At 35.9% G+C, this 22094-nt stretch overlaps 1 protein-coding gene and 1 long non-coding RNA gene across 2 annotated transcripts in view; one reads left to right on the forward strand and one right to left on the reverse strand.

The window, feature by feature from the left end:
* Positions 1–22094, reverse strand: part of LOC134796436 (uncharacterized) — a 266691-nt gene that overhangs the window by 38553 nt on the left and 206044 nt on the right. The gene's annotated exons all lie outside the window — the stretch shown is intronic.
* Positions 1–22094, forward strand: part of LOC134796336 (uncharacterized) — a 127812-nt gene that overhangs the window by 20279 nt on the left and 85439 nt on the right. Inside the window, exons 12-17 of the mRNA XM_063768476.1 lie at positions 4911–5073; positions 15979–16167; positions 16282–16453; positions 16665–16820; positions 17826–17902; positions 19162–19269. Of these exons, the coding sequence (XP_063624546.1) occupies positions 4911–5073; positions 15979–16167; positions 16282–16453; positions 16665–16820; positions 17826–17902; positions 19162–19269 (865 nt within the window). The remainder of the gene's footprint in view (positions 1–4910; positions 5074–15978; positions 16168–16281; positions 16454–16664; positions 16821–17825; positions 17903–19161; positions 19270–22094) is intronic.

Consider the following 22094-nt stretch of genomic DNA (forward strand, 5'->3'; position numbering starts at 1 on the left):
TATTGCCATCCAAATTTGTATCATCAGTTTTGCAAAAACTGTAAAATTCAGTGACCGTAGATAAAGTGACATTAAAATATTATCAAAACTACACAACGGGACTTAATCGCGTATTTAAGTTTTAAGATTTACCTCCGACGTTTCGAGGACGGCGGCGGAGTCTTCTCCGAGACCACGGGGACAACGCCGTCCTCGAAACGTAGGAGGTAAATCTTAAAACTTAAATACGCGATTAAGTCCCGTTGTGTAGTTTTGATAATGTTTAATAATCGTGAAAGTTTAAATCAGACATTAAAATAGCTGATGGAAACAAATGGAATGGGAAAACGTTTGTTGCAACTCGCAAATGGCTCGTGCTGATTGATGTTACGAGTAAAATCCATGTGCTCACGTTGCCAGATATTACAAATAGCATGAATGGAATTGCTAGCTAAGCTAATGTGGTATTTTTCATTCGTTTCACGCAGAGTAATAAAACTAATAAAATGTGGGAACAAGGCGCCGTCTATTGCGATATTTTGTCTGAATAGGTATGATGGCATATATAGCAGTGTTTCCCAAAGTTGACTGGGCTCTGACCCACCTAACAAAAACTGCCAATTTTTTTATATATTTTTTTATTTATTTAGGATCACCAACAGACAATACATCATGAAAAAATAATCAATAGCTTACATAACATTAAAGGTAGACGTTTGGCCAATTATAGGTAACCACAGCTTGCTCCAGTATCTTAGGACATACAATGTAGGTACATTAGTACAGCAAAGTTTAACAAATATATATATATATTTAAATAGAAGAGAATTATGTATAAGTTAATGATGAATTTAGGACCCATTTTAATTTTTTTTCCTAGCCTATATGAGTTGCCCACTGCTGGGCAAAGGCCTCTCCCCTTAATTTATATGACTAATATCTTATTGGAGAAGCTCTGGAGTGCCGGAATACATGGCGACTTGTTCCGATGGATCAAGTCATACATCACAAATCGCTCACAAGCCGTTTCGATCAAAGGTTTCATGTCAGATTTTCTTTACATTCCTTCAGGTGTCCCGCAAGGGTCGCATCTCGGTCCACTGCTGTTTACACTTTATATAAATAATATTGGTGATGTAGTTAGCAGCAGTCATCACCTGTTATATGCTGATGATGCAAAAAATTTTAAGATTATTAACACAGTCAATGATTGTTGCGACCTTCAAGCCGATATTAATTCTCTGTCTGCATATTGTGAGAGTAATCAACTATTTCTTAATCCTGATAAGTGCAACATTGTCACATTTACACGTAATAAAAATCCAATAACATATAATTACATATTAAATAATCAACACATAAACAGGGTTGATAAGGTCCGTGACCTTGGGGTTATAATAGATGATAAACTTACATTTAATAATCACATAGATGTTGTTGTTCAAAGGGCTTACAAACAACTTGGTTTTATATTAAGGGTTTGTAAGCCTTTTCAACACGAAATGACATACAGGATATTATACTACAGTTTAGTCAGATCAATCCTAGATTTTGCGTGTATCATTTGGAACCCTTTCTTTAAGTGTCATATCAATAGGATAGAACGTGTGCAAAAGAAATTTCTTAAGTCCATCGACTTCCGTATGGGACGGGGTCGGAACTCATATAAAAACAGTCTTTCTCACTATGGATTGCTGACACTTGAAGATCGTCGAGCACAGTTTGATATAATGTTTCTTTACAAAATCATTAACAGCTTTATTGACTCCCCCTCACTTCTTGGTAGGTTATTATTTAAGACACCTCAACGCACTGCACGCCATAAGAAACTATTTGCTATCCCTTTCTCTCGTACAAAATATTGCTCAAATTCTTATTTCAACCGTTGTCTCAATTATTATAATATAAATGTATCCCACATTGATCTATTTTCGTATAAAACCTGTTAAAGTTTTAAAAAACAAATTATTACTCACTTTAAATTGAAATTATAAACAATAACAAACTGTATATTTAAGTAGGTAACGATAATTAAGGATAAAATAGGTATAATTGAAAATAACTTATGTATATTAGTTAGTATAATTTATGCACTCATTGATAACTTTGTTATTTAATGATAACTTTGTTTTCCGCTTACTGCTCCTACACTTAGATTAAAAATTGTTTTATTAAGGTAGGGCACTCAAGGTCTATTAACACATATAATATTATTATATAAGTTTTTGTACAAGACTGTTTGTTGCCTAAATAAATTAAAAAAATAATAATAATAATAATGACTCCCGATTTGGTGTTTCCTCCGGCCAGTTATTCAGGAAGCTGTACAGGTCATCCCGCCATCTCCGTTTGGACCTGCCGCGTCCACGTCCCTCTACCGGCATCCACTTGGTGGCTAAGCTAGCCCACCTCTCCGGATGCATGCGGTAGACGTGATCGGCCCAATTCCATTTAAGCCTAGCAGTTTTCTCGCCTACGTCAGCAATGCGGGTTTTAGAGCGCAACGTGGTGTCCATTTTAAATAGGGAGCATAAAATATTATAAGCATCGGCTGATAACCCGATCGGTCAGCATGTCGTCTTGTTTCAGGGCCCACTCAAATTTCGCTCGCGACCCATAGTTTGGGAAATGCTGGCATATAGGATAGGTGCCACAGACAGCGCAATATGAGTAAAAAACGGCGTAATGTTGCCAGTATTTATGATTCCGCGTGCAGCGAGTAAAAATACCATATAGCTGGGTTGCGTGTTTGGTACGTGGATATTTCCAACACATGGGCAAAGTTTGTTACTGGACTACGGCCATGCTAAGTTTGCAATAGCTTTGATAGTGAAAATGCATACCAGATCCTTTAGGAGCCCATAGGAGCGCCTTACATGATATTAGTCAAGTCGGATTTTATTTACCACTATCCTCCCAAGTAACAATTTGTGGTTCTATAATAGTCGATAGAACGTTTCCCAAATACCACCTAAGGTCCTATAAAAGACCAATGAAGATTGTATAAAGCCGAAATGGCGCATCTTATGTGCCATTCAGTGATATAGTAGACCTGTAGCAGTGTCAGTCGTGACGTTTTAGGTCTATAAAAGTGATGTGATGATCACTTTTGTGCTAATTTGTTGTCAGTAACGCCATTATAGTGTTAATTTATACTATAGTGACATTTGAGATTCCATTATAGTGCTTGTTTTATACTATAGTAGTATTTGAAATTGTATTATAGTGCTTTTTTATACTATTGTAGAATTCATAGTTCCTTTACTACGAAATTTGCTATCAAGTTTTCCATCAACTGTTGTGAGTGGTTTTGTTGTGTGTTTACTTCACAAAAACGGTACTAAGTAAAATTTTGATAAGTAAAGACTTTATATTAATATGCGCCATTTAGATGTCGAATAATTCGGTCCTTAGTGCAAAAAGTATATGGGACGGAAGTTTTACCGTTAGAATAGTATTAGTTTAATGAGGAATTTTAAATGCCCCCTCGATTTATTTATGTTTTTAATAAAATAATTTAATAAAATATCATGATATTCACCATAGTTACTACTATACAGCCAAGAAGTAAATCCGACGCTTTTATAGGCTAACTATAGAACTTACGACGAAATATTCACCGCCATCATGATTAAAATTAGGGTTCCAAAAGAATTTTGCTGTGACCCAGTTACACCTACAAAATCTTTAGAAAGATATAGGATTTTTTTTAATTTAGATGTTGTTATTACTGTTGTTTCCTTTTTCAGTGTGATTGGTAAAAAAAATGTGCTAATAATGGATGTCGATAAATATCTAAACCGTCACGATTTTATGCTTGTATTAAATCATTGATGATAAATCTCACCTACAGTCACTAATATCACTGGGGTCTTTTTTATCAATTCATTAAAATATAAAAATATTTTGTACGGAACCACATTATGTGGCTTAGGCCTGAACTTATATAAGCAAGATATAAGTAGCCATTACAGATCAAATTTATCATTTACAAGTAGTCGTTTTCTACCTTTATGTATCTAACTCGGTTTATAAAAGACATAAAAACTCAACTATAACGCTGTTGTCTTTTAAAAGAAAAAACAAAACCACTATACAACAGTTTTGTGATATAAAAGAGTCATTGTGACGTTTACAGCGATGAGATATAATAGGGATTTAAAAACTACTAAAGCGCTTTTTAACGCTATAAATATGTCCCAAAAACGCTACATAGAGCAAAACAGTTCTATAATAGTGTTCATATGACTACTAAAGTATTATGTACTATAGCAGTGATCTCTAAAGCCACTATATCCTGAAATCGTTGTATAGCTGGGTTTTTGTCACTGTTAGAACACAAAACTATAGCGGCTAGCAGGGAACCTTAATAGCGCAAACTACTAAAGTATTATGTACTATAGCAGTGATCTCTAAAGCCACTATATCCTAAAATCGTTGTATAGTTGGGTTTTTGTCACTGTTAAAACACAAAACTATAGCGGCTTGGCAGGGAACCTTAATAGCGCAAATTAGTTGCATAAAAGTGATTCCAAATACTATTATACAGTAATATTGCTCTATAGTGGTTATATTTGAACCTGTTATAGTACACGCCTATAACGGCTCTATAAAATGATGAAATAAACCTTTACATCAATTGCTTATAGAATATATTAGCTGTATAAGCCTATAGAGCAAAAAGGTGTTGCCAAGCGCTTTTATACGACAGGTGGTCACCTCTGAAACCTTAATACAACGTCTATACAAGCTTTTAGCGATACAAACTAAAATTATAGGACTAAAATGTTACTTGGGCTCTAGAGAAAACAGTCCTTTTAAACCTATTTTTTAAATCAAAACTAATTAAATCTAAGTTCCAACAATATTTATTTAATTCATGCTGCCAATTTTTTCATGAATGGTGGCTTATGACTGAAATATTTCTTCAGATTGAAAACAGGAACGGACGAGTGGTCTGTGAACTGCCACGTGACACGCGCATGCGCGACAAGACACCCAGGTTTAGCTCCAGCGCGCCATTGGCTGGGCGTTGTCGTGCCTGGAGCCAAGATGTGTGCCAAAATGGAGATCTTCAACGATACCTATCAGGATGTAAGTTAAATGTTGCTCCAAAGATTCCTACTTAAACTTCTACAGTCAGCAGCAGAAGTTGCTAAGCGGGCGAGGTGTTCAAAATTACCTTGACGCGCTCTTATTCTCTTAACAATAAAGTCGTGTTAAGATCATTTTGAACACCTGTCCCGTTTAGCAACTTCTGCTCCTGACTGTACATATTGAAAACGGAGACCGAAAGCTCTAATGTCACCCGCGTAATCTTGACGTGACTCCAGAATTCCCGCCATCGCCACCGGCATCCCAGCAGCTTGGTTTGATCGTGCCTTAAATCATTATGTACGTGCAGTTACAATCTACACGGTGTTTTTTTAGGGTTCCGTACCCAAAGGTCAAAACGGGACCCTATTACTTAGACTCCGCTGTCCGTCCGTCCGTCCGTCCGTCTGTCACCAGGCTGTATCTCACGAACCGTGATAGCTAGACAGTTAAAATTTTCACAGATGATGTATTTCTGTTGCCGCTATAACAACAAATACTGAAAACAGAATAAAATAAAAATTTAAATGGGGCTCCCATACAACAAACGTGATTTTTGACCAAAGTTAAGCAAAGTCGGGCGTGGTCAGTACTTGGATGGGTGACCGTTTTTTTTCCGTTTTTTTTTTGCATTATGGTACGGAACCCTTGGTGCGCGAGTCCGACTCGCACTTACCCGGTTTTTTTTTAATTACGAGGTAGAGGTTAACTTTAGGGTATGGCTAAGTACATTGTATTTAGTGCAGAGTATAATTGTTCGTTCTGGTTTGAGTTGCCGACAGAAACATACATAATAATTAATAGCCCCGTCAGGTGACGTCACTCTAGCAAGTACAAATACAGTGCCTGAAGGTCTTCAAAGATTTGCAATATATGGTTGACTGGTAGAGAATGCCTTGAGGCATTAAGTCCGCCATTTGTACTTATATTTATTGTACAATACAGTTTAAATAAATAAATAAATATTCAATGGTACCTACTATACTCCACGGAAAAGAGCAACGCTCTTAGGTTATGATGGTGATGAATTGATGATGTCTATACTGTATAGTATAAATTATCTCAGATGATTTTTTCGGGTTCGGGTGCTAATCCGTTAAACAAAAGCCTTTGTTTCTTTTAAGAGCGCTCTACAGCACGTGCCAAAGCAACCATTTCGTTTAAAAAGCAACTATCGTGATAGTATTAAGGTTCAAATTCATGGGACAGCTCGTTCAGAGAACAATCAGAGTGGTCTTCTTTTTGGAGATAACAAAACGTGTTATCTCCGTTATGGGCTGTTTCATGAATTTGAACCATATAATTAGAATGGTAAGTTTGCGTTTTAAACGGGCTTGTTCCCGTTACTTATGTCGGGGCTATTAGCAGTAAGTAGTGTAACCACTGCATAAAGGAAACAATACCTTTTGTTTAACAGATTAGGGTCCGAGCCCGAAAAAATCACCTGAGATAATTCATACTTCATACTATACCTCTCGCGTCAAATGATGTCACTCTCTCATTATTAGTACCTAGTCTAAAAGCCTATAAATTATAATCACATCAGTAAATCCCTTATGTAAAGAAAACAAAGATTGTACGCTAACGATAAGAAAACAGACCTAAACAAATAGCGCAAACGAGACGCTCCGGAAAGGCTTTAGGAAGATTACTTACCGTTTTGTAGCAGAACAGGTTTTTGTTTACATTACATGTTAGGTTTTCTACGATTTATCGTAGTTTCGGTAGCGTTTCAGTTGTTTTTAGGGATCCGTACCCAAAGGGTAGAACGGGACCCTATTACTTAGACTCCGCTGTCCGTCCGTCCGTCCGTCTGTCACCAGGCTGTATCTCACGAACCGTGATAGTTAGCCAGTTAACATTTTCACAGGTGATGTATTTCTGTTGCCGCTATAACAACAAATACTAAAAAGTACGGAACTCTCGGTGGGCGAGTCCGACTCGCACTTGTCCGGTTTTTTTGCAATTTGTTAATGTGATATAAGACATCAGCAATTCAGCACCATTTACTACAGTTGCCTCCAGAATCTCGCGAACTAAATTGACAGGTCAATGTGCACAAATGATACCACAGTTTGGCCAGTGCTGTTCATATCGATATTTTCAAAAAAGTTTGAATTAGAGAATATCGCGAGAATTCGGGTCCATATTGGGTTGCATACAAGTTTAGGTCATATCTTTGATGCGCATAACAACTTGTGTCATAATCATCATTGCGCATACAAATGAAAAGTCATATTATATATTGAGTCATACATTTTTAGCCATAATATTTGATGACATACTCAGCAGTTGTCATAATTTTTTTGTGCATATAGGTTTTGATTATAATGAATCAAATGTCATACCAGCTAAAAGCATATTTATCGATATTTATAAGGTTTTTACGTATAACGTTTTGTAGCATAATAATTTACAACCATAATGGTTTACATAAATAATTTAAGAAACTAATTTTAGCCTCTCAACAACTCCTCGAAAAAAACCTTTTCCCTAATCTCCGTCCAAACACTTCATTCGACGGAGCGCGGGGCTCCTATTTCTGCGTAGTGTGCCCTTCGGGCATCTAAAGCAATCTAACGAACCTAACCTACCTATTATGATAGGTTCTTTTATGACCACTAAATATATGACTTCATTTTTTATGTCTATATTTATACTATGCACTGCAATACTTCAGAAATCAGAAATCAGAAATCAGAAATTTATTTGCTAAAAACATGGTCATTACAAAGGTATTTACAACAGAGGTATTGAGTCTCACATGCTTTGTCAGTAAAGACATGCAAATATAAACACTTATTCTAGTCTAAACTATTTTTACAAAACCATAATCAATACATTTAATTACATAAATACTTAATAGCTACGGGCAATTTCATTTCTCTTCAGGAATTCGTTAACAGAATAGAAGCATTCTTCTAGCAACCATTGCGAAAGTTTTCTTTTCAGTTCCCTTAAAGACAAGTTTTTGAGACTGTTCGGTAGAGCATTAAATAATCTGATGGCCATTGGATAGCAGCTGTTCTTAAATAATTTCGTTTTTATTCTCGGCAAGTACAAGTTATCTGGGTAACGGGTATTAAAGCTCCACACATCACTCACCTTTTTAAATAGGTTTGGATTTGTCTTTACAAAAATACACATTTCATAGATATACAGTGATGGTAATGTTAAAAGTTTAAGCTCTTTGAATAAAGGTTTACAAGATACATGCTGTCGTACATCACAAATATTGCGTATGCATTGTTTTTGTGCGATAAAAAGTCTATTTATATGCACCGAGTTACCCCATATCAAAATCCCGTATCTAAGTATTGAGCAAATGTAGCCATGATATGCTTGAATAGCAGTTTGTCTATCTGTTACTTTAGTCAAACGCCAAAGAGCATAGGCAAAGCTGTTTGTTCTTCCACATACTTTGTCGATGTGCGATTTCCAAGAGCACTTATCATCTAAAAGTATTCCAAGAAATGGCACTTGGTTATTCTCTACTAAAGTTTTTCCATCATATTCAACTTTTAGGTCCTGTTTTTTGCCATATATGTTGTGAAATTGCACATAAGTAGTTTTATTAATATTTACATTCAAATTATTACATTTAAGCCATTTAATTATTGTATAAATAGTATTGTTTATGTCATTATTATATTCTTCATTATTATAATTATCATTAAGGGGTACTATCAAAGAAATGTCATCGGCAAATAAGGTACAATCGTGATTTGATACATCAGGTAAGTCGTTAATATAAATTAAGAAGAGTAACGGGCCTAAGATGCTGCCCTGTGGGACGCCTACTCTATTATGTCTGTTTTTGGATCTTACCGAACACAGCTCATTTTTATCGGATAGAGTACTTATATCTACATGTTGTATTCTATCGCAAAGATAACTTTTCAGCCATTCATGGGTTTTACCACGAAGACCATATTGGTAACACTTGAAAAGAAGTAAGTTATGCTCCACGAAATCAAACGCCTTACTCATATCAAAGAAAATACATGTGCATGGCACTTTCTTATCTACATGTTCTAATATCTTATGGACTAAATTGAAAACCGCTAATGTAGTGGATTTTCCCTTTTGAAACCCGTATTGCTCTGGTTTTAGAACATTGAATTTATTTATAAAGCTTACGATACGGGCGTGCATGGCTTTTTCGAAGACTTTAGATATGACGGAAAGTAGGGCGATGGGTCTGTAGTTCTCAATATTTTGCTTATCTCCTTTTTTGTATAAGGGTTTGATTACGGAGATTTTTAATTTCTCCGGGAATATACCCCGCGCAAAAGACATGTTAATAAGATGAGTCAGCAAAGGCGTTATGACTAAAGCTGAGTATTTTGATATAGCAGTGGGTATTTGGTCAAAGCCCACAGAATTAGTATTACGTAAGGACATTATATATTTATAAACTTCATCTTGGCTCACCGGGTGTAAAAATAAGCTGGATATTACTGATTCTATACGGTATGGATAAGAGTAAGACCCATTTGTTCCCTTATTTAGATTTGTTGAATCGACAAAATTATCATTAAACAAATCCGCAATGGTATTCTGGTCCGTGATTATTGATTCGTCGTGTTTAATTTTATCAAAGGTCTTATCCAGAATTGATTTAAGATTATGACCGGTGTCTTTTTTTATTAGAGTCCAGGTTGTTCTACATTTATTTTTACTATGGTTGATTACTTTCGTATTCTGAATTTTCTGGGCTGTTAAGATACATCTTTTAAGTAACTTACTGTATTTCAAGTATTTTAGCTTAGAGCGGTCACTAGGCGAGTAATAATAACTGAAACGTAGTTTTCTTTTGACGGCTGTGGATTTTTTAATGCCTTTTGTGATCCAAGCATTCTGTTTTTTTGTGTTTGTTATTCTCACACGTACAACAGGGAAACATAAATTAAAGAGGAGGGTGTACATGTCATGAAAGCTGTCAAATGCAGCATTAACATCCTGTCCATTAAATGTTTCCGACCATGATAAGCTACCCAGATGTTGCAAGAATTTACCGACATTCTCTGGACTGTAGTCACGTTTGCTTATGAAACAGTGCTTTGGAGGTAACATTTTATTAGCTACTGGAATGGACAATAATTGTGCTGTATCATGATCCGATAAACAAAGTGGTAAGTTTTTACCTAGGGCCTTTGGAACATTGCTGATAAGTAAATCTAGGCAGGCCCCTTGTCTCGTGGATTCTCGTTTGTGTACAATGTAGCCATAATTTTGTATTATTCGATTTAGCTCAGCAGCAGCATTAGATTCTTTAAGTAGATCTATATTAAAATCGCCAACTAATATAATTTGCTTGTTTGTTTTTTTGCGAAGTATTGTCAGCGCTTCTTCGAGTAATTTTAAAAACGTAGAAGTATTTGAGCTTGGTGTTCTATAAATGCACGTAATAATACTTTTGAGTGAAGGCACTTCGATGGCACACGCTTCAAAGACAAATTCTTGACATAAGGTCTCAAAAATAGGAAGGTCCTTGAAATCTAAGTATTCTCTACAGAGGATACAGACCCCTCCACGCCTCATCTTTGATCTAGAAAATGAATTAGCTAGTTTAAAGTTTTTGAGTTGTATATTTCGCTCGTCACCTAATTTAATAAAGGTCTCGCTTAAACAAAGTATGTCAATATTTGTGTTACATCTCGACAATTCATTGAGCGTTATTTGTAGAGTATCTTTCTTACTTAGAAAACCTGCTATATTCTGATGCATAATATTTAACAGACTGGTGTTAGTCGCGAAAAAAATCAGGATCTGTAACTTTAGCTTCATCATTGTGAGTATTTACAACATTTACTGGTTGATTTGATTTACATGCGACCTTAGCAGGTGCTTTTTGATTGAAATAATCTACTATACTTTTTTGTTTTAGCCTTTGGTCTGTCATTTTTATTTTTGGCTCAGAGTGGTTTACAGCTTTGGAACATGACTTGGATTTAGGATACCGGCAACTCAAACGGTTTTTTAACATCATGGGGCAAAGATATGTGCGTTCATAATCCAGAAAGTCAATTGTGATGTTTATCTTATAACACAGCTTTTTTAAGAAATCATCACTATTTTGTGAAGTAATATTTATAAAATGACAGTTACTATAATTTTTACATAGTAAATTCATATGTTTGTTTAGTAGGTTTCGGTTTACATAATCATTTTTAACAACATTTACTATAATGATAGGAATATGTTTGTTATGTATAACAAAGTAGCTAAGCTCACTCGTAACTTTAAACGGATTTGAGTCATTTTCACCTACACTTAAAACAATCTTATCCCCTACCATGAAATTTTCGTTAGCACTACTGTTTATAATCTCTTCCGTGGGAGCATCCGGCTTTATCATCGCTTGTGCTGCATAATGTTCATATTTCGTATTTCTCCTCGACTTTGTTATTGCCAGTGCTAGACCTGTGCACTGTTGTGTGCCATAAATCCAAATTTTTTTGCTAGGTGTCCTTGGCTTTTCTATAGCATTCGCCGATTTTGATGGCTTACTTTGCATATTGTTTACACGGTCTAAGATTTGACTCTGCTGGTCTGACGTCTCGTTGACAATATGTTTTATTGGTGTTGTCTGGACATGTGTACCTGTAGTAGCAGTTTCGCTGTTTTGCTTGATGTTTTTTTCTTCTAGTACAGCTGGTATGGGTGGACTTGGTATTATTTGAATACTTGTATCAGTGTCATGTTCTAAATTTATGTCCGCCTTTTCATTAACAATAATTTTCCCATTTAATTGAACATCTTCTTTTGGTTCTGGCTGAGTATGTGTTTCTGCCGTAGTTATGCCATTATTCGTGTGTTGACTGGCTTCTGTTTCAGGTGATGAGACGTAAGTTTTGGCCTCTGGGTCTGTCTCTTGTTCTGATGTCGAAATAGTTCTAAAACTGCCCGTTAATAATCGCCTTTTTTGTTTCCTCAGTGGAGTAAGATGTTTCTTTGGAGTTATATTATTTTTTGTGCATATTTCTTTGAGGCTACAAATTTGCTGCTCTTGGCGCTGTAGAAGTTTCTTTAGTTCTAAGTTTTCAAGACCCAAATTGACGATTTCAGATTTCGTGCTTTCAATTTGAGTTTTTAAATTGGCAATTTCTTCTTTCATGTCAGTGTAATTTGCGCTTAAGTTTATATATGTTGAGAGATCTAAGCTTTTACTAGCGCGATCAGAGTTTGATGAGTCAAGGCTGGAACTATCATACAATTTATCATTCGATTGTGACCTAAACATCTTTCTCCGTATTGTAACATTATTCCGTTCGTCTCGTAGTGTATGATCCATTTTTATAATAAATAATTGTCAGGTAATATCAATGAATAACACAAAATATTAAAATCCTCATTCAATTCAACATATCATATTATTAGTTTATTTCATCAGCAGTTAAAGATAAATGTCAAATGATAACTGTCTCCTTAAACGTATCACTGTCAGTATGTATGCGTGTTTCTGAACGCATCTGTCATCCCTCCGCGCAGGTTGAGTGACATTTCTCCAGTAGACGTTTGTCGTCAAATCAGCTGGTGTAAATACCTTGTTTTTATTTAGTTAATTAGGTAAATTTGTCTGTTGTTTTGAAAATGTTTATATGTGTGCGTAGTTTTTATAATAACGGACTTTATTATCATTTATATTTGCTCAAAAATGTGTTTAAAAGAGCTCACCAGAGTGTTTTGTAGGTATCTACACGGATCTTGAGTGTTTCACCAAAGGTAATTTATATGTTTTGTCGGTCACTGATACGTTTAAACACATATTTATTTTTAATAATTGGGAGACAAAATAACACAGTGTTCACTCAGTAAGTGTCACTTTGACATCACCCCTTCGAACGAAAAACAATTATGGATATCAAGCAGATGACTTAAAATTTTATGCGAATTAAATTAATGACTACAAAAATTGTGACATAACTAATTTATGACAAAAACCCAGTTATGCTCAGGAATAATTCAGACTAAAGATTTTTATGACTTACAATTTTATACATAAAGTGTTATGACAATTAAAAATATGACAAAAGTTGTTATGCGACCAGAGGGAGTCCCCGAGAATTCACCGCTAGGGGCGCTACTGTTGCGCGGTCAGTTAAAATGAATCTTTAAGTATATAATTTTGTTAAGTTATTTTACAAATGTTATTTGGTATTTCAAAAAAAAATTTTTTTTTCAAAATTGTGCATTTTTATAGTAATAGAGACAAGGATATTGGGATAAACATATTGTAATTAAATAAATATTTTATTTATTTTGTTTTATTTCTTAGGAAAACTTACAGCTAGAGTAACAATTTAGGTGATAACATAGAAACAGTGATTTTGGCTCAAAATACAAATAAGGCCAGCCCAGACGGGGAAATATTTCGTACAATGTGATTAATTTCTCATTTAATTTGTGTGGTGTGGACGCAAATATTAAATCGTCTCGGTGACCCGTATTGCTTCGATTGTAAGGACCAGTCCCTAAAATTAGGGACTACCCTATTAATTTATTTAATGTACAAAATTAAATCACCAATTTTAGATTTATGACGACATCCGAGCTCTTGAAATAAATAACTTGCCCCCAAACGTGCATACTAATTGAAATTTGTCAATTTCGCATCCGCACCTCCTGATTTAATCGGTAACGTCACAATCTTACAATCGAATCAACCACTTTTCTCGCCACGTTCATATTAATCGAAATCGTTTGTGACCCCTAAACAATTATCACATGAGTAGTAAGTGCAATATCTTACTTATCGATATCATTTTATCGACATATACCGTGACTATTTTTTCTTTGCTATTCCTGGTATCATTTTATTTGTCAAACTCATGTCAATTTAGTTCGCGAGATTCTGGAGGCGACCTTAGTTTTGAATGATCCACGGTCAGTTTCACTAGCTAGAGTTATATAGACCGGGATACAATACAAAAACAATACAAAAAACACAAAAAAACATTACAAAAGGTAATCACGGTCCATATTCCGGTCGATATAAGATCAACACCATTTATTAAATTAGAAACAACAAACGTTTAGGTACGTAAAAGAATTCGTTGCCAAAGTTATAACAGAAAATATTGAAATGATTTAATACTTTAGGGGAAGGCCTTAGCGTAATTGAAATCGAACCAGCAATCCCGCCATCATACACCGCTTTACCGAGTAATCATGATTTGCCAAATTGCCAACAATGAACTTTTCCCTACACCTACTTATTTATAATTCAAAATTAAATGTAACCCCTAAAGTTAATTACGCGTGTGAATGGCGGGGCAAAATTAAGAGGCGAATAGCGAGAGATACATTTTATCCATAAATATGATCTTTATTGGCCTCAATTATACTTCAAATAAATGATCAACGGATTAAACTCCATCAATGGACATCAGAAAAGAAAACAACGTAGTAGACCTAAGATGCTCAGTCTTCCTTTCTGACTTAATCATGAGATCGCCAAGAAACATTAAAGACGTTGTGAGTTATCTTGTACCTACAGTCAAGTGTAAAAATATGGTTGCACACATCATACTCAAAACTATGTCCCATAGCTCTTATGTCAGCGAATTAAGAACTACGGGACATATTTTTGAGAAGTTATATGCACCCATACTTTTACACTTGACTGTACATACATATTTTCTATTCTGCCAAGAATAATCGATCAAAAGCCACGAAGGAAACGGTTGAGAACGTTTGTATGGAAAAAAATGGGCGCTTCTGATGCCTCTTAAGCGATATGTACCTAGTACGATGTCGAAGGTTGTTTCGACACGCTTTCAGTACCGTGATATTTTATTTGACTTTGATGACAAATGGAGGTCAAAAGGATAAACTATGGTCAGATTTAACCGTAGTTAACTCTTTAAATAACTTCGTTAGCTGGCCAGTCCCAATTAAAACAGGCACTCTAGGGAAATACTGAGTTGATGAGCTTACCGCATGGTAAGTGGTTGTTAAAAATTAATAGGTACGTACGTTATTCGCATTACACCATTTGTACGCCAAAAGAACCTATTGCGTTTCGTATCTACGTAGTTATAATATGGCATTTCCCTAAGATATTATTAATAGCTACTCATACGTTATCATTTTGTGCCCAATCACCTATTTTATTTCATATGTAACAGCCGAGGGGGAAAGCATCTCGTATTCCCCTAGACGATTAATTTCAGTTTCCCCGATACAAGGAATTGGGGCACAAATGTAAATACAAGTGTTATCGGATCTAGTTGAAATATAATATTGTGGCTTTGAAAGATTCTCAGATACTATCGTAAAATAACAAAACTTTAGTCATTATGGCAGATAATAGGAACTTCATTTAACAACAATACTTTTCCAATACTTGAGCGCTGATGGTATGTTAGCCAAATATTTAGGTAATAATATAGTTATAATTATTGCAAATCAAATGTTTTAAACAATTTTTATTGCGTAAAAAATCCTCTTATGAATTCGGATAAAATGTAGCTATTATAACCCCTTGTCATAAAAACAAATTGATCGACACAATTATCAGTTACTAAGATCGATTACGTAGTTTTGATGCTACGGACGAAACGTATGACAAAATCATACCTATTATGTACAGACATTGTTTTGCCACACAGTTTTCTAAAATCATAACACTTCCCATAGTAAGGGGTAAAATAATTATTTACGTTAGTATTTTAATTCAGAATTTTACTTACTTACTTTTACTCCTCTGGCGCAGCGACCCAAAGTGTGTCTTGGCCTCCAACACGACTGCTCACCACTGATCCCGGTCCTGTGCAGTTTCTCGCCGGTCTTCAACCTGGAGCTCGCGCAGATCAGCGTCCACCACACCCGCCGAAAAATACCTAGATCGCCCGACCGGGCGGCGTTGCTATATGACCTACATTATATTTATTTCCTTAGATCTGCTGGTGGGCGACTCCGTACCGCTGGACGGGCGAGAATCCGCCCAGCAAATCGTGCGCGCAAACCGATCATGTATGCGATGTATGTCTCGAACGCGCTTGCACGTGCTCGCTACTCAGACCTAGTAGAGGAAGTTTGGCTCACAACAAGCGCTCCAGGATCGAATACCATGTCCATGCGCCTATGGTTAGTCTATTTTTATTTTTTGATAATTTTAACGCAGTTTATGGGTATTGTCATGGATTGCTATCATTACAGACCTCGTATCTCTATAGTTTATCTGTTTATTGCCTACTTTAGACTGACCGCATCGTAGCCACACTGGTGAAACTGACCCGCACAGCTCCTGACACGGCAATAATACCAGGCGCCCCGGCCTGCAATTCAAGGGCCACCTTGCTGGCTTACCGGGTCATTGCGCCCCGTCTGGTGTTAGAAGTATTTCCTTGCGGTGGCGACAAGAAGGGCGATTGTAAGAAATAAACTTATTTTTATAAACATCCTAAATGGTCCCCCATTAATGTCAAGATCTTAAAATGTCACGTCGTAACATCTTGATCATCTGGCTATCGTCACTGTGAAGCTTTGGAGATATTTTTGTGTCCGAGTCAGTAATATAGCACCTATCCCTCTTGTGTCAAACAGATTGACTACGGTTCAGCTAATCCAAGAATTCTTTATAGGCGAAGCGTGTGACTTGGACCCTGGCGTGAATACCCGAGGCTGCGCCTTGTTGCGACCCAGCCAAGTATTGACTCCTTGCTGCTGTTCATGCTATAAGCTGCGGATAACTAACACTACCCCCATAGCCACCACTGTGCGTTGGGAGGCACCCCTTGGTAAGCAGATACTATTAGTCTTGGTTCTACGGGTGAAGACAGCAAACCTTGTAAGCCGTTTTTATTATGTCTCAAACCAATTTTAAGTCTTATTTTGGGTCCTGGTCGTTCGAAACTTAAACCAATTCCGAGTCAGCTATGATAGTTAGAAATACTTTAATATCAGTATCAACTCTCAATACATTGTTTGCATGCTAAAAGCACAGAGCGCAGTGGAAAGATGGTATGTATGCTAAAAATCAAGGAACATTCGCACCGTACCTATCTTTGCTATTTGTTTATTGGTACCTGTGTGTCGTAAACAGAATTTTCCGTCTCACAAACTCAACATTTTACTCGATTGTAGCAGTTTGTGGTACCTAAAATATTGAAACCTTTCCAACATCGCCATTTTGTCTTTTCTACGGTTAACGTAGATAATTTAGTATGAATTTTACATCCAAAATGACTTAACTCTACTAGAAAAAGTACACTACTTTAGGGTGTATGCTTTTAAAAATAAAATGTACAATTATGTGTACAAAATAGGAACTTAGAGCATTGGGTCCGAGGTATAGAATCGAGTCGGGTCTTAATGAGCACCGAAACCGGAGGTTAGTTAGAGTTCTTAGGATGACAAAGAATCTTTGCTCGTTACTAAGAAGGGATGTATCAAGGGCGTGCAGTCAACCGACTTAATTTCTACGTCTACTGAGAAACTGTTTTCTCTTGAATTCGTTCTGTTTGTGATTTTTATAAAAGAAGATGGGTAGGTAACCTATATCTGAATCCCAGCAAAAGCATAATGTAAAAGAATGCCAAGATTCTAAACGGTTTCGCTAATAAAATAAGTAAGATCTAACTGGAAACCATGCCCACCATAAAACCACAGCTCCTGTCATGCAGAACGTTCATCAATTTGTTAAAATGATTTGTTATGTTATTTGCTTTCATTGGGTTACTACCTTATAAGATCAATAATAATATTTCACTGATGTAATATTTGTTATCTAATTCTGCTTTTAGATGGCGAAGAATTTCTCAAAGTGAAGTTTTTACCGAACGATTTCGAAATCGGAAGTTACAACGAAAAACAAATATCGGTATGTCCGTCTAGAATCTGTCATTTGTACATAATTTTTTCATACATTACACATGCATTGTAAAGCGGCGGAAACACATATAAGTAATGGGCCCCTAGTTTCTACATACATGGGACTGCAATATCATATTATGTATGTATATATGTATACCTATACTTTATTGTACATAGAAATAAAAACACGAGAAACACAGTGACAGAGTGAATTAAATACAAAAAAGCCGAACTTAACCCTATATGGGATCTCTTCCAGTTAACCTTTGAGGACATGAGTAGGCCAGAAGTAACGATGAATTATGATGGTGCTCCTGCTCATAGTTCAAAGAAAATACATTCATATTTTCCCGTAACAAAAGACACTAATTTAATTTCCGTTTCATCTCCTTTCTTTTTACTGTTCAATAGCTACTAAAATGTAATTACAAAGGGTATCCAAAAACGTAATTTAATTATTTTAAAAGTTCATCAGGAATCAAAAGTAATAGGTACCATCACTGAAATGAACCATTCGGAAATTTCAACGTTGATTGAAAGGGTATTTTTATATTGTTAAACGATTTTCTTTTTTCCTAACGAATGCATAATGAGTTATTATTAAGCTTCTATTAAGTTTTATTTACATTTTGGATTGCTTCGAACCCTTTCTCTTCAAGAAATAATTGAGACGAAATCCATTGTTGAGATTCTAACGAGTATTTATTTCCGATTCAGGTACTGTTTTACTCATTGTGCAGTCAACAGTACCGAAGACAAGTGCTTGTTTAAAATGTATGAGCTCGTAGCTCGTAAACGACCTGCAGTGTCGTAAAAAGGGAGAATACATTACATATTTTCTTTTAGTCAATCTGTACTCTATTATTTTGAGATCCAGCAGCGTAATTTCAATAACCCACCGTAAAAAGAAGTTGTGTAATTTTCAAGTAAAACACACATTTTAGGCAAGGATATTAAAGTACAGCGCCATCTTATTACGCCTTCAAGAGGATAAAGCGAATGGCGTTACTATCATACACTATACTACATTTTTTTATGATAATATAGGAGGCAAACTAGCAGACGAATCGCTTGATGGTTAGCGATTACCGTCCTGCAACCCGAGAGACACTTGCTACACGAGAGGGGTTGTAAGTGCGATCGGAATTTAAGATGGGAGTAGGAGTACGCTCTTTTCTTGAAGGTCGTATCGGTCCGGAAATACCGCAGGCGACATCGACAGTTCATTCCACAGTTTACACACACACTACACGTGTATTGTTTCAGGTAATATTGGAGCCTCGACGAGTGTGCAAGCGCAGATTGTTCGTGTTTAGAGCGAAGGTCGCGCATGCGTACAAGCCGCTTTATCTTCTCATCGACACTGCTATAGATGTGAGTATATCGGGTGTCCCTAAAATAAATATAAACATCTTGGCGTTGGTCTTAGGGACAACCCGTATAAGAGGATTCCACGGGCTGTCCCGTACAGACGCATTTTATTTCCAGTGTTGCGATATTTTTAGGAATTTAAAGTTGGCCATTATTATTCTGTGCATATTTTTGACCATTTGTCATAGAAATCAATCTCCAGAAAATTCGTTCGTACGGGACATTGGTAGATAATTCCATGGAATGCTTATTTTATTTATTTATTTCAATTTTATTGCACAAAATATTTTCTTTTATTTACGCAATCCTTCTATGTTAAGTGACATATTGACAGTTGAAGATACATTTATATTATAAATGCCTGATTTCCGAAGGGTTAAACTAGAAACTCATAATATACTTCTAACTTTTAACGCGCGGTAACTGTATAATTAATGAACAACGACACTAAGCATACTGTGTATGTAAAACAATACAACAAAACACAAATATTTTTATATTTTATTCCTTTGCCAGACGAAACAGATATTTTATTTTGCTCTCTGTTGTGTTGTGCAGAATTTAATTACGCTCTCTAATTAAGGAAACCGATTCTATTTACTAACAAGGGAGGAAAGCCGCTGATTATGTTACATATGGTCGTTGCGAAATGTTCAAACAAAAGGATAATTAATATAAGGAGGATGTTGATACGTTTGCGCCAAAATATGTGTATAAATGGGTAAATATCGACGCACAATAGCTGGCACGAGTGGAATGAATATTGAATGAAATCATCTATGTGTGTATCACATTTACCAATAATAATTATGGTGGCTTTGACTGTATACCGATACAGTTGCCACTCATACAAAGTTTCGATCCATTCGTGCCAGCTTTCGTGAATCAACCTCTGTACAGCATAAGTAAAAATAAGTATATCATAATTATCATCGCCCCTCGCCCCTCGCCTCGCCTCGGCTTCGCACAGATTAACAAATTATACACTTAAACCTTCCTCAAGAATCACTCTATTGATAGGTGAAAACCGCATGAAAATCCGTTCAGGAGTTTATCGCGAACAAACAAACAAACAGACGCGGCAGGGGACTTTGTTTTACAAGGTGTAGTACTTAGTGATAATAAAATTGTGATTTTTATTTTTTAAGACGGGAAATAAGGACGGGGTTCACTCGGTGGTCGCTGAACGTATTATATAATTATTAATCGAGTTAATATCGCAGAAAAATGTCGTTGAAACGATTTAAATGATCTAATGAGAGTCTTTTTTTGCATGTATTCTAAAAATGTTCACACGCAAATACACCTAAATTCTCACGAAAACGTGGCTTTTTCTCGTTTGTCAGGTTAAAAGCAAGGAAAAGGTGTCAACTAATGCCTCTGTTCAACCACGCCATTTCCTCCAGGGATCACTCTGTTATTGATTAGCGCCCATCTCATCCGTCCTTGCGACGTGTGAGCGATGGTTTTGGGTCCAAATCCGTGAGTGACAATCTGACAATTCCGTTTGGGCATAGATAAAATCATTTTATAAATAGTTTTTCCTTTATGAGGTCCGGCGAATTTCACAACGGCCTACCTTGAGGAAGCCATCTATCGAGGGCAAGATTAAATCGTTTGTTTCCACAGTCTTATGAACTATAAAAGACATGACAAAACTCCAATATCGGCAGGCATGATGATGATGTATTTAAAATCCGAGTTTTTTTTATGGCTGAAAATAACGGCTGCTATTTAACTGATGACCAGATTTAGTAAAATTTAATACCAAAAAAATCTATTTTACCACCCTAAAATAATAAATGATCACCAAAATTATAACACCATTTTAATGTGAAATGATTACCAATTTTATTACATTTTACCATACTATTAATGGAAATGACACCAAACTAATCATTATTAACCCAAAAATAGTAAATGATTACCAAATTTCAAGCCCCATTTTAATGCGAAATGATAACCAAATGTTTACATCTTGCTATCCTATTAAAGAAAATGACATCAAAATAATCCTTGTAAACCCAAAAATAGTAAATGACCACTAAAATTAGAACTCCATTTTAATGTAAAATTATAACCACATTTTTGAATCGAGCTATCCTATTAAAGCAAATGACTCCAAAACAATCATTGTAAACCCAAATATAGTAAATGACCACCACAATTTTATTGTAACCACATTTTAATTAAAAATGTGCAAATATTTAATATATCGTTATCCTATTAAATTAATTAATCCACTTCGTCACCTTTTTCTAGTAGCATTTTATTTCTGTAACAGTCGTAGTTCAAACCTAACCTAACCCACTTTTCTAGTAGCATTTCTTTTCTGCAAGGGTCGCAGTTCAAACCTAACCTAACCCACTTTTCTAGTAGCATTTCGTTTCTGTATGGGTCGCAGTTCAAACCTAACCTAACCCACTTTTCTAGTAGCATCTCGTTTCTGTATGGGTCACAGTTCAAACCTAACCTAACCCACTTTTCTAGTAGCATTTCTTTTCTGTAAGGGTCGCAGTTCAAACCTAACCTACATTTCTAGTAGCATTTCGTTTCTGTATGGGTCGCAGTTCAAACCTAACCTCACCCACTTTTCTAGTAGCATTTCGTTTCTGTAAGGGTCGCAGATCAAACCTAACCTAACACACTTTTCTAATAGCATTTCTTTTCTGTAAGGGTCGCAGTTCAAACCTAACCTAACCCACTTTTCTAGTAGCATTTCTTTTCTGTAAGGGTCGCAGTTCAAACCTAATTTTGTACGGGTCGCAGTGCTAACCTAACCCACTTAACTGATAGCAGTTCAAACCTAACCTAACCTACTTTTCTAG

Source organism: Cydia splendana, chromosome 13 (assembly GCF_910591565.1).
Source record: "Cydia splendana chromosome 13, ilCydSple1.2, whole genome shotgun sequence".
Classification (NCBI taxonomy): Eukaryota; Metazoa; Arthropoda; class Insecta; order Lepidoptera; family Tortricidae; genus Cydia; species Cydia splendana.